General features: G+C 47.6%; 1 protein-coding gene across 1 annotated transcript in view; it reads left to right on the top strand.

Moving 5' to 3' along the window:
• Nucleotides 1-13,043, top strand: part of TRIM71 (tripartite motif containing 71) — a 60,916-nt gene extending 47,873 nt beyond the window's left edge. Inside the window, exons 3-4 of the mRNA XM_054595122.1 lie at nucleotides 7,615-7,749; nucleotides 11,592-13,043. Coding sequence (XP_054451097.1) covers nucleotides 7,615-7,749; nucleotides 11,592-13,043 — 1,587 coding nt within the window. The remainder of the gene's footprint in view (nucleotides 1-7,614; nucleotides 7,750-11,591) is intronic.
• Nucleotides 13,044-13,643: the final 600 nt, after the last annotated feature.

The raw sequence follows: 13,643 nt of genomic DNA, 5'->3' as shown, positions 1-13,643 counted from the left end.
CTTATTAAGAAAACATATAGACAATAAATTGCACATATTGAAAGTGTATACCACATGTTTGATATGTATTTCATCCATGAAAACATCACAGTCAAGATTATGAATATATCTGTTACCGGCAAAAGTTTCCCTTGTAATCCGTGGGGCAGGGCCTCCCTCTCTCTTCCCATGTTCTCTAGCAGCCACTCATCTGCTTTCTGTCATAGATTAAGGTTTTGTTTTGATGGGTTAGGAAGTGAATTTAGCAGCTAGTAACAGTCCTTCACTCTGCTTCCAAAAAAGTAGTGGTTTAAATAAATATTCGAGGTTTTAACCTCTCCTATTAAAAAAGGATACACGTGATTGCAGAATCCTTTGGCTACATCCCATCATTCCTCGGCGTTGACATTTTATCCCTGGGCCCCAAATGGCTGCTGGAATACAAGGCATTACATCTATGTTCTGGCCAACTGAAAGGAAGTAGGCATATGCCCCCTTATTTTACAGAGATTTCCTATAAGTCTTTTTTTTTTTTTTAAATTGATTTTGGAGAGAGAAGAACATCGATTTGTTCCACTTAATTGATGCATTCATTGGTTGATTCTTGTATGTGCACTGACCAGGGATTGAACCTGAGACCTTGGAGACCTTGGTGTGTTGGTGTGATGCTCTAACCAACTGAACGACTGGGCCAGGGCTGGGCTCCCAGAAGTCTTGCAAAACACATTCATTGGCTGAAAACCCAATGTCATGGCCAATATCAGTTGCAAGGGCGTTTTATCCAAACTCACTGTACCCTTAAATAAGATAGAGTTTCTGTTACTTTTAATCAGATATCAGTAGTAAGTCAGTAGCAGTACAGTACTGAAGTGAAATGGATGTTCTACACAACCAGTTCTCTTTGCCGTATCCTTTCCTGATTTCCATTATTGGACATGCCTTGTCTACCCGTTAAATACTGTCACTCTTCATGTTAAAACGAGTGATACAGATATTATACCATTTAGCACACAAATGAGAACCAAGCTTAATGACTAAGCATATTTTGTTGTTGTTGTTGTTTTTATTTATTTTTAGAGAGGGTGGGAGCGAGGAAAGAGACATCTTGTACACACGCCAAGCGGGAATCAAACTGGCAAGCTTTTGCTTTCCGTGATGACTCCCAACCCACTGAGGCACACTGACTGCTCAGGGCTAAGCATAATTGTTTTAAGTTGTAAAAAAATGAAGTTCTCAGTTAATCTAGACTTCTTGTATTATTTTGGTTCCTATTTTTCTTTAGCATCTCAGTAGACTAACCTGCAGATGCTTCTGCTTGCCATGGTGGAAAGTTGCCACCAAGAATGCTGGGAATGGCTACTATCTCTTGTGAACTAAAACACACTATCCCAAGAAGTAGGTCAAGGAAACATTTTTTCCTATTACAAATACGGAAATGGAAGAACAAAATGCCAGATCTGCTTAACCATAGGCCTTCCCTCTTTGTCAGCAAGAATTCACAGACATGTTTACTGACCTTCTGCTTTGTTCCAGGCACTGAAATAGGTACTTCATGCACATAGTGGTGCCTGTATGGTGTGGGCGTCATTCTTTCCATTTTGCAAAGAGAAGACTTTGCTCCAAAGAGGTTAACCTCAAGTAACCTGCCAGGGGCATATTGGTAGTGAACGGAAGAATTGCAGTTTGGATCCAAAACTAAGGGACGCTGTTTCTCCTTTGGGAGGCAGGTGTTCTCGCTAGCTGCATGCTGTGTCCCCCTGCCAACACATTCCCCCCCCCCCCAAACAGGAGTAGAAAAAAGAATCGTGGATAAAGAACTTTAATATGCCATGACCTAATTAAAAAATTTCCCATGCTGTCTTAATTAGGACTCTTCGTTACAGTCTAAAAGGGGATAAATAGTCTCAGGTGACTGGGAAGGAGAATATTGATGGGTCAGGCTTCAGGTGTCCAAGGATGCAGACCTCGGTGCCAGCAGTCCCTCAGCTCTGTCCCTCTCTATGGTAACCTCATTCTTGCTGGGGGACCTGGGCCTGTCCATGCAGTGCAGAGAGAGGTGGGCTTAGGTGGCAGAGCTCTTCGGGTCTGCACTGTCTGGCTTGCCACTCTAAGGGAAAGAATGGGTTTCCTTTACCCTCTGGTCTCCTTTTGGGTTGGGAGGGGAGGAGGCTGGAACATCCGACTGTAAAATCCTAGGGAAGGGCCCATGATTGGCCTGGCTTCCTTCATTCCTCCTTGGGCACAGTAGCTGGAGGCTCTATGAGAGGGTGCTCTCTTTGGACCAAAGGAATGAGCATTTGACACATCCCAAAAGTAAAGACTACTAGGCAGCCAAATCAGCAGGGAGATGGAAGTCCTTACCATCTTTACACCACCTTTAAATGAGTATTGGTATCCCAAGAATATATTCTACAGTGTGCCTGGGTTCAGTACAATATGGGGAAAGGGGTGTTTTAATTTCCGTTTAACAGCTTTTGTTTAGAAAAAACTTTTTCAAACACTCCATTCCCTTTCTTCAGGGACATTTGTCTTATTAGTGTCCCCTACATAGTTGAAGCGCATACACACTCACGGGAGGCTCAGCAGACTGGTGTTTTGCCTTTTTCCAGGCACCTCTGGACCCCAAATTACGCCGCTGATCCACGTCTATATGTTTGTGTTGGTGCCAGAAGGCTTGAGATTTACATGGGCTGCTCTCCTGTAGTAAGTAAGCAGCCCAGTACCGTATGCAGCGTGTGTATGTCAGCCTCCCTAGCGAGGTCATCTTGTCTTGGACACCTCATATTCTTCCCATCCGTCTTCTCATCAACTAATGTTCAAGATTAGTTTTTGTGTAAGCGTCTAATAAATCATTTCTGGGTGGGAAGAGGACCCCAAAGAAAGGCACATCTCCCCCATTGAAGACTATCTTTTTTTAATCTAGTGTTAAATCACATGTGTTGGACGTACAGCTGACTGAACCACAGTTCCAACTCTGTAACTCTGAAAGAATCACAGTTTGGTTATATTTAGCTCAAGATTGTTAGTTCTCAAAAAAGCACCCAGAGGTAAATCCTTCAATTAATTCTATCAATAAGTAGTCCTGTAAAGGGAATTTACTCTGAAGGTCTAGGTACAACAAAGAAAGCATGGAAGACATCTGTAGTGTACCTCTGTTTTACTGCTTTTTAGAACATTTTACCACATTGACTTTTCCTGAAAATCCAACAAATAGAACATTTTGGTCACTTAGCTAACTAGAGGATTTTATAAGGTGCACAGGTTACTTGGAGATAATCATAAGCAGGAGCAGGAATATAGTTGTTCTCCATGTAACGGAGCCTTGATTCTTTAATTACTGTATTTTATCACATTTAAGATGCCATTGAGTGTGAGCTACACATTTATTTCATGTACAACTCATAAAGGAAAATTCCTATTGAATATTTTAGGATAAATCTGTTTCAAAGACATTAAATGTGATTAAAATTATATTTAGGGTGCACTACAGCATTTTCCATATCTGGTATGGTGGCCTGTGAGTTTATGAGTGATATATTGGCATTATTATTACTTTCTGACTATCAGGACCCTTTAAATAGCAGCCCTCAGGCCCTTGGAACCCTCCATGGCAGACATCACTAATCGCTGCCTGCACTGTTTATTCCCTAGGAAGCCGATGTAGGGCCTCAGGCCCCTCGGTACGAAGTGACCATCACTCGGGTCAGCTGGCATATACTGACTGATTTGTCTGCCCAGATTGAGACCTTCAAATTTCAAATGTTTGGTTGGATCTCTTGAACGTTTAGAAGATGATAGCATTTTTTTTTCCAAGCCCCCCATGCTTGTTGCTGTTTTTTGTTTTTTGATGGCAAAGAGTGAATCTCTTTTTAGAGTTTACCCAGCTCCTTCCCCACTGTTCATTTTCCCCAACCCACCTGCCTGTTGTCTCCTTCAAAGGCCCTGCTTTTGATAGTGGGAACTAGTTCAGCAGGTCCTGGTCTGCACATCTTGGAATGCAGTGCTTGACCGGATCGTGTACGATTTGGAGAGGGAAGGTCCATTTTGTCTGTAACATAGGGCTTTTATGACGCGCAACCACAGGTTTGATATTATCTTTGAATGCTTGGGGACATTGCAGTAAGGGCTTCTCACCCTTTCCACCTGTTTGAAAAATGGAGGTGGAAGAAATAGTTCTTAATAGAATGTTCCAGATCCGGGGGATTGCAGGAACTTGGCAGCACAGGAGGAAGGCAAGCCTTGGCTAGGAGACAGTAGAGGGAGAGGTGAGTAGAGAGTCATATGTTAAACGCCTCCCCTGCCCCTCCCCCAGCAAAGGGGGGGAGGTCGTTGCCCTCCCGGCCAGTTCTTGCCCTGCAGGAGGGTGAGCCTATTATTTCCATTTCTTGTGATTTTTTTTCCCTTTTAAATTGAAAATCAGTTTATTAAATAATCTAACACTGGTATGAATAGAAAGCAGCCTGCCTCTCTGCTGACCGTTGAGGAAACATTAAGAAACATGGACATGGGCTTGGTTGTGTCGGTCAGATTTTGACTTGGACACCAGCCCTTTGCTAACGAATAACCAACCCATCTGAAAACAGGGCACGCTGATTAGTGCTTTACTCTCCCACCCTTTCACACGGCTGCCACCCAGTGCTGGGGCTGCTGCGACTGCGGCACTCACTTCATCCCACGGACCTGGAAGTGGGAAGAAGGGCCTTGTTTCTTCTTTTTAACTTCCTGTTCTTATCAGGGGTGTTTTTTCCACCCTGGCTGCCAAAGTTGGTTCCAGTTTCTAGCTTATGCCTCAGTGAGAATGAGCTGGACAAACCCCGATTTCTTCTCTTTGTTCTCCTAGCCCAAGGGGTGGTGGCTGCTTCCCGAAGTTACTCCCTATCTATAATCCTCAGTGTGCCCTTTGTCCTAGCACCTCTCCAATTCTTATTTAACCAGATTCCCTCCATTACATTGTCCCCGTATTAATGTCTAGGGAAGTTTCTCTTTTTCTGAATGAATCTTGACTGACAACCTGTGATATTTGAGATCTGTTAATAACCCCATGATGATATTTGCTTAAATGCACACTTCACACTTTTTGATTGGCCATTCCTTCTAAATTTTTATCTTAGGGATAATTGGGATCTGTTCATTTGCTTCCGTTTGTTGGCAACTGTATTAGTTTCCTAGGGTTGCGACAGCAAAAGATCCCCAGCTGGGTGACTTAAAACAATAGGAATTTATCATCTCCCAGATCTAAAAGCTAGAAGCCCAAAATGAGGGCGTCTGTAGGAACATCTCCTTCTGAAGGTTCTAGGGAAGGACTCTTTCCTTACCTTTTCCTAGTTTCTGGCGATTGCCAGCAGCCCCCAGTTTCTGCCTGTCTTCCTTTCATGTCTCTGTCTCCATTTGACCTTACGTGGATAGGTTGGTGGGTTAGTGCTCACCCTAGTCCATGATGACCTCATCTTAATATCTGCAAAGACCTTACTTCCAACTAAGGCCACATTCTGAGGTTTCATATGCACCTGAATTTGGTGGTGAAATGGGCAATATTAAACCCAGTACAGTTACCTAGCGCCTTGAGAGACACGGTTATGTCTGTAGACGTGAGCCAATTTAAAATGTATAGATGATTGTTCATATTACAAGCCAGTGGCTATGTCCTTAGCCCCCACTTAGTTTAAAACGTAGTGACACTTGGGATAGGATTGTAAAGATGGCGCAGAAAGACGGTACGAAGCTGTCCTTCACTTTCAGCATCATGAGGGAAGTAGATTCTGAGCTGGGTTTTTGAACTTCAGGGTGAATTTGGAGGAGAAGGCATTCCAGGCATTGGATAGCCTGTAAATCATGCAGGTCCACCCAAGTGCCCTGCGTGATCAGCTCAGTGGGTCCTTGGGCCTCACAGGCACTGGAGCAGAGTGTGCAGTGAGCGGTTAGCTACAGCTGTGGGTGGTGCAGGCAAGGTGCATTGTGGGGGGCGGCTCCCCTGCCATCCCAAGAGGATTAAACTTTGTAAATAGGGGCCTCAGTTTTATTTTGGGGAGAGGGAGAGCGTTAAATGACTGAATGAATTCCAGCTTTGTAGCTGGAACTGTAATCATAAAAATAAGCTTGATCATAGATTGTTTGACTCCATAGGTGATGGGTGCCCTGGGGGAGAGGGAGTGGAGGAGAAGGTGACTGCTTTCTGGGCACAGTAGTGTGAGGACGGTAAAAGCGCAGCGGAGCCAGTGGTGGAGATTACACAGCATTGACTGAGCTAGGTCTCACTAATGGCAGCTTTTATGTTAGGTATCTTGCCACAATTTAAAAACAAAATAAAGCAGGAAGTGTGAATGGGCCTAGGTACACGATCCTGCTTGTCTGATGGCAGCTAAGTGGGATGGAGGGAAAGGAGGGTTGCGTTTTTGTTGGCGGCGTTTCCCGAGAACCGTTCATAGTAACCTGTGTCAGGTGCCGTGGGCAGCCCCTTCGAGGCCTCCCGCTGCGTTTTCCCCACAGTCCCCCTTTACCAAGGTTGGAGGCCAGGAGCTATTCCACGGCCTTTCAATGAGGAGGAAGCGGAGCCAGGATTTGAACCTGGCTACCTGCCTCCTAGGTTGACCGTCAGCCTGTTTCCCCAGTACTGTCCCAGTTTTAGATGTGTTCTATATTCCGGAAAGTCCTCGGTCCAGGGTGCACGGATGGTGGGTCACCTGTAATCATTTCCTGAGGCCAAACACTTTTTTAAAAAATTTATTTACTTATTTTTTTTTAGATTTGGGGGAGGGAGAGAAAAGAAAGACATTGATGTGAGCATGTGCCCTGACTGGGAATGAACCAGCGAGACAGTGCCCGACCCCCTGGTCTGGAACACCTGCTCTAAAACTATTGCATCCTCAGCAGTCAGTTTGGAATCCCTGATTTAATACCTCAGTATCTCAAAGAAATCCTTATGGCTTTTGAAGACATGTCATGTAATATTAATGAAAACACGAGGCCTTCTGTCTGGATTAATTTTTTATGAACAATAATACGTCTGATTAAACTGGCTGATTTACTAGAGCTGGTGGTACAGGATGGGGCGTGTGGTGGGTGTAGACGGTCCCTGACCGCAGGGCACAGTTTCTTAGGTGACCAGTATTCCCAGTATGCACTCGGCGTCGGCTCCGGCTGGAAGTGACCTGACAGGAAGGTGATGGATGACCGCTGGGCTGCAGCCTGTTGTGTGCTCTCCCCCAGGGATGTGCCCAGCCTTCGGGGTTTCCCCCTCGCAGGGAGTGAGGCTGGAAAGTCTGTGGGAAGTTGGTCGTGTGCCGGGGGAAGCACGTTTCTCATCTGATCCTCATCCCCCGTTCTCAGCTGTGACCCAGCTACAGTGGTTTCACTGTGTCAGAGTATCTCTTAATAGTCCTGACATTCACTGCGTAGGTGCCATTTCTCATACAAAGAAATCCGGCGCTTGCCAGCACCTCCTTCAGTTACATGTCAGACAGATGCCATTCTCTCCCTAAGTGCCTGCTTTCTTTCCAAGGAAGTAAATCAAGCAGGCTGGGCGCCCAGGGTGTTCGCTTTTCAGGTCTGGGCGGGGAGAGGGGGACAATCCTAAATGCTTCGTCTCAGGCTAGTGAAGGTCCTTCTAATGCCATGCGATTGTTTTTTGTTTCCCAGCTGAGCATCGAGCAGGCCCAGACGGTGGCAGAACAGGTGGAGATGAAGGCCAAGGTGGTGCAGTCAGAGGTCAAAGCCGTGACTGCGAGGCATAAGAAGGCCCTGGAGGAGCGGGAGTGCGAGCTGCTGTGGAAGGTAACGGAGGGTGCGGGCCCGGCCCCGGCCCCAGTCGGGGCCTCCTCCGCCCGCCAGCATTTCTTCCTCGGACATGCGGCAGGCCCTGGGCCCCGACTCTAATTTTAGAATACTTGGTACCTTTCCAGAGTTCCGTTGGCAGAAAAATTGAGGGGTCCCTGGAACCCTTGTGGGTGCTCTCCAGGCAGTAAAACAACAAGAAGCCTTTTCAGAAGTAGTCGGGTACCAAGACTGGAAGGAGGCCCAAGTTTTCTATCGCACACATGCTCAAAAGGAAGCAGAAAGAGAGCACAATCGCAGCCGTTGTTATGAAAGCAGGCTGGTAGGAAACATCCTTATTTTTGGTGTCCTGGCTGGTCGCACTTCCTGAACCCTGGTGGAAAGGCAGTTTTCCACGAGCGAGGGCACTGAGTGTGTGCCCTTTCTTCCTGTTGGAGCAGGAAAGAGTGCTGAGCACACTGGTGTGCTGTTTAGATAAAAATCAGCTGGGAACATGGCTCTCCCCACCCCACTCACCATCCCAGCCTTTTCTTCTCTGATCCTCTATCTCCCTTCAGAGGGAAGAGGGTGCTGTGCCTGTGCGCGGGCCAGTTCCAGGATCATTACATTCTCAGAACACCAAGGAAGGCCCCGTACGCAGCTGATGTAGAAGGATGCACTGAGGTCACGCATGCTTGTTTCCATCATCCAGCCTGTGCAAAGGTGGATGTGGCGGCTCGATTTGTGAAGGTGACCCATACCGATGAAAATGGTCTCCGGGAGGCTACCTTGGATTTTGCATTTCCCACTTAGTTAGCTTCCTGCTGCTTCTGACCTCCAAAACTATGGCCTGGTTGGTCTTTGACAAGAAGAGAAAGACTCCGTTGGTGGAAAAAAGTCCAAGGTTTAATTCGGCACCTACTTTAGTCAGGCACCTTTGTGTCCCCGACATGGTGTTCAGGCACTGCGATGTCCCCATGGTCTGTCAGCCTCATGCCACCCACGAATGTTAATTATAACTGAAAGGGGCCCACTTCTTGCAACCTGAGAGCTCTGCGGTGAGCTCGGCCACAAACTTGCTCTTCTGGATTTGCTGATGAAAAGGCCTTTGTGTGTTTCTGCCGATCTCCCCTCAGTCATCCGCCCTCCTGTGAGGCTGACTCACGTCCTCTTCTACAGGCGGTCCTCTGAATGGAGAGCATGTTTTTACTCTGGGAGACAGCACATTTGGAAAAAGGGTCAATTTCTTGGTGCAGTAAACTTTGTTTCTACTTGCCTAAAAACTCATTCTCAGGTTCCTCCAAAATGGGCTTGCTCCTTCTGGACACACCTCAGTCCCATTTATCTTGGTGTTTTGCTGTGGTACCTTGCCCCCAGTCATGGGGGAGTCCCCCCTCTCTTTTATTACTTACTAATTTTTCTGCCTCCATCCAGCAGAGTTTTTCCTGCTTGTCTCTACCTGGGCAACTCTTTGTTACAATGTTTTGTGGAGTTTGGTTGTTTTTTTTGCAAAACATTGTTGAGTGCCAGGGAACCGCTTTTATGTATCTGGATATAACTTTCTTTCTTTTTCTTTTAACTCATCAAATCATACGCTTATTTATTTTAGATTTTGTTTATTTTTAGAGGGAAAGACAAGGAGAGGAACATCAATGTGTCAGAAAGACATAAATTGGTTGCCTCTCACTCGCCCCCAGTGGGTGACCCAGTCTGCAATGCAGGCATGTGCCCTGGCTGGGAATCGAACCACCAGCGAGCGACCTTTCGGTTTACAGGCTGGCACTCAGTCCACTGAGCCACACCAGTCAAGGCACCTTTCATTCTTGTGGCTTATAAACTTGCAGTGGACTTGGCTTCCTGTTGGTTAGCTACAACCACCTTCTTAGCTCTGAGGGGTCAGAGGCAAAGCCTGGAGTTTGGTGCAGTGCAAGACTAAAGGACAAAGCCTCTGTTTGCTCTGTCCCCCAAGGCCCTCTCTGCACATGCGTGCCCTACTTCCAGACTGGACAGACAAAAAAAGCATATGAATGGGTCAAAAATCACACCAGTACTTCCCTAGGGAAAATCCGATTAAAATCCAGGCCTCCCAGCAGTGAACTGTTATTCTGAAATGGGCTTTCTGTAGCTTTCAGATCAATAGCACACTCAGAATCTACAATCCTGCACAACAGTACGATACAGCTGGGTGACCTGTGTATTCCCTTCATAGAAGAAACCGCTTAAAATCAGAGGACTTTTAATTACTTAATGCAAAGGAATGAAGAGATGACGCTGTTTCATTGGTCAGACGAAATCACATTCCCAGATACTGTGGTTTGAGAATCTCGAATCTCACAGGCAGGCATTATTACAGCAGTTCAGAATCAGTGTTTGATACAGCATTTTAGATTAGAGGGCCCCTTTCTCCAGATTTGCTGTGTTTGGCCATTTGGGCTCCCTGTTGAAAGTTTCTAAAACCTGATCTTGAGAGATCAGGAGAGGAGAAAAGGGGAGGTGTAATTTGAATTAGGTCCTCACCAAATCCATTTTCTCTTTCTCTCTGCATAGTCTTATTCACGCGCGCGCGTGGATGTGTGTGTATGGGTGGGGGGTTATCTTTCAAGACATTTCAGTCTCTGGTATCCTTTCTGCCCCTTTTCTCTCCACTTTCACAATCACCTCTGTTGCCTAAGGTGCCGTTACCCCTCACCTGGGCGATTGCTGGTCTCTCCTTCCTCATTGGCCTCCCCAGCGCATGGTCTGCATAATTTATATAGGAACAGAAATCTGCCCTGGCTGGTGTGGCTCAGTGGATTAAGTGCCAGCCTGCAAACCAAAAGGTCGCTGGTTCGATTCCCAGACAGGGTACGTGCCTGGGTTACGGGCCAGGTCCCCAGTTGGGGGCATGCGAGAGGCAACCGATTAGTGAATCTCTCTCTCTCTCTCTCTCTCTCTCTCTCTCTCTCCTCCCTCCCTCCCCCCCCAAGAGTAAATAAAATATTTTTAAAATATAAAAAAGAACATAAATTTCACATCGCCCTCTGTAAAACTATAATTTATCTTCCAGCAAGTGCCCACCTCCAGGGTCTTTGAACTTGCTCTTTCCCCTGCTGGGATCACTCTAAACCCCGCTTCCCTAGACTCTGTCTTGCACGTACCTGTCCCATTTCTGCTCTCTTCACACCCAGCGCCACTTGTCTTGCGGTGTTTCCCTGTGCGCTGGCTTAAAATGTAGCCTCCACGAAGGCAAGAACCACGTTTCCTCTTGGTCCCTGGGTACCTCCAGTGCCTGGCCCAAAGTAGGTGCTCAGTAAATAGTTAGTAAATGTCTGTTCTTAACTTTCATTTTTATTTAATTCCTAACAGCGAAAAAGTTGCAGATACTACTAATAAAAGAATTCCATATATCCTTTACCCAGATTCACCAGTTATTTATGTTTTGCCCTATTTTCTAAATTCCTAACTGTTTATTTCTTCTGGGCAAGGACATTCTCTTAGCTAATCACATAATTAAAATCAAGAGGTTTGATTGGATTCTATACTAGTATAGAATCTACGGTCAGTAGTCAGATTTCACCAATAGTATTTTTTGTAGCCCTGTTCCCCCAATACAGGATCACTTGTCGCAGTTAGCTGTTATGTCTCTTTAGTCATCTCCTGTGTCTGGAACAGTTCCTTGGCCTTCTCCCCCGCCCCCGCCGCCCCTGCCCCCCTTCACTTTGGACCTTGCCGCGTGTGAAAGCGTGCAGACCAGTTGTTTCTGGGGATTGCCCCTCAGCTCAGGTTTGCCTGCAGCTCCCCCCGCCTCGTGTCAAGGTGTGTGTTTTCTGTGCTCAGTTCTAAGCCTCTGTGTCCTCTCTCCCTCTTCTCACCTTGTCCTGCAGGTAGAGAAGATCCGCCAGGTGAAGGCCAAGTCTCTGTACCTGCAGGTGGAGAAGCTGCGGCAGAACCTCAACAAGCTCGAGAGCACCATCAGCGCCGTGCAGCAGGTCCTGGAGGAGGGGAGGGCACTAGATGTCCTGCTGGCCCGAGACCGCATGCTGGCCCAGGTGCAGGAGCTGAAGACCTTGCGCAGCCTCCTGCAGCCCCAGGAGGACGACCGGATCATGTTCACGCCCCCTGACCAGGCACTGTACCTTGCTGTCAAGTCCTTCGGCTTCGTCAGCAGCGGGGCCTTCGCACCACTCACCAAGGCCACCGGTGATGGCCTCAAGCGGGCCCTCCAGGGTAAAGTGGCCAGCTTCACTGTCATTGGCTACGACCACGACGGGGAGCCTCGTCTCTCGGGAGGCGACCTAATGTCGGCTGTGGTCCTGGGCCCTGATGGCAACCTGTTTGGGGCAGAAGTGAGTGATCAGCAGAATGGGACTTACGTGGTGAGCTACCGGCCCCAGCTGGAGGGCGAGCACCTGGTCTCGGTCACCTTGTGCAACCAGCACATCGAGAACAGCCCCTTCAAGGTTGTGGTCAAGTCAGGCCGCAGCTACGTGGGCATCGGGCTGCCCGGTCTGAGCTTTGGCAGCGAGGGTGACAGTGACGGCAAACTCTGCCGCCCTTGGGGCGTGAGTGTGGACAAGGAGGGCTACATCGTCGTCGCCGACCGCAGCAACAACCGCATCCAGGTGTTCAAGCCCTGCGGCACCTTCCATCACAAATTTGGCACCCTGGGCTCCCGACCCGGGCAGTTCGACCGGCCAGCCGGGGTGGCCTGTGATGCCTCCCGCAGGATCGTGGTGGCTGACAAGGACAATCATCGAATCCAGATCTTCACCTTCGAGGGCCAGTTCCTCCTCAAGTTTGGCGAGAAGGGAACCAAGAATGGGCAGTTCAACTACCCTTGGGATGTGGCAGTGAATCCGGAGGGCAAGATCCTGGTCTCTGACACTCGGAACCACCGGATCCAGCTGTTCGGGCCTGATGGAGTCTTCCTGAATAAGTACGGCTTCGAGGGGGCTCTCTGGAAGCACTTTGACTCCCCTCGGGGTGTGGCCTTCAACCACGAAGGCCACTTGGTAGTCACTGATTTCAACAACCACCGGCTCCTGGTCATTCACCCCGATTGCCAGTCGGCGCGCTTCCTGGGCTCAGAGGGCACCGGCAATGGGCAGTTCCTGCGCCCGCAGGGCGTGGCCGTGGACCAGGAGGGGCGCATCATTGTGGCCGATTCCAGGAACCACCGGGTACAGATGTTCGAGTCCAACGGCAGCTTCCTGTGCAAGTTTGGCGCTCAGGGCAGTGGCTTTGGGCAGATGGACCGCCCTTCCGGCATCGCTGTCACCCCCGATGGGATGATCGTCGTGGTCGACTTTGGCAACAATCGAATCCTCATCTTCTAATCACATTTTCTAGGCTTCTGTGTTTGGGGTGTGCATGTCTCTCTCTCTCTCTCTTTCTCTCTCTCTCTCTTTCTTTCTCTCTCTCTCCCCCCTTTTGAATTTCAAAGAAGAAACAGTCTCAGGGAAATTTCTTTTTTTCTTTTGTTTAAAGAGAACAAGAAAAGTACAGCATTGCCTAAGTCCTACCTCATCTTTATTTTTTTACAGATGAATGTACTTATCTTTTCTGCAGGGATTGAGCCTGTGAAGTGATAATTTCTATCTACCTCATAAATCTTCACATTTCCTTCTCCAGCAGGTCCTCTGCCCGCCTCGCACCCTCACTCAGTGGAGTTCACGTTTCCCTCTTCCCTCCGTGGGACGTGACATGCACAAGCCTCGCGCCTCTGCGACTGGGAGGGCACTGGGTATGTGTGGTGGGCTAGTATTCTGTAGATTGAGCCAAGGAAACACGAAAAAAAACTACTAAGAAAAAAAAAACAAAAAAAGTATAAAACAGAAAAATAGGATTTTAAATGCTTTAATTATAGATTATTTGTGTTCTCGAGAATACTGTGTTTATGGGGTTAGATTGCATTTTGTGATCTTGATCTTTTTGAA

The sequence above is a fragment of the Pteronotus mesoamericanus genome, unplaced genomic scaffold, assembly GCF_021234165.1.
Source record: "Pteronotus mesoamericanus isolate MK-2021 breed Mesoamerican mustached bat unplaced genomic scaffold, CSHL_Meso_final scaffold_54, whole genome shotgun sequence".
In the NCBI taxonomy this organism is placed as follows: Eukaryota; Metazoa; Chordata; class Mammalia; order Chiroptera; family Mormoopidae; genus Pteronotus; species Pteronotus mesoamericanus.
Note: the sequence above shows the minus strand (reverse complement) of the source record. Positions and strands in the feature narration are given on the sequence as shown.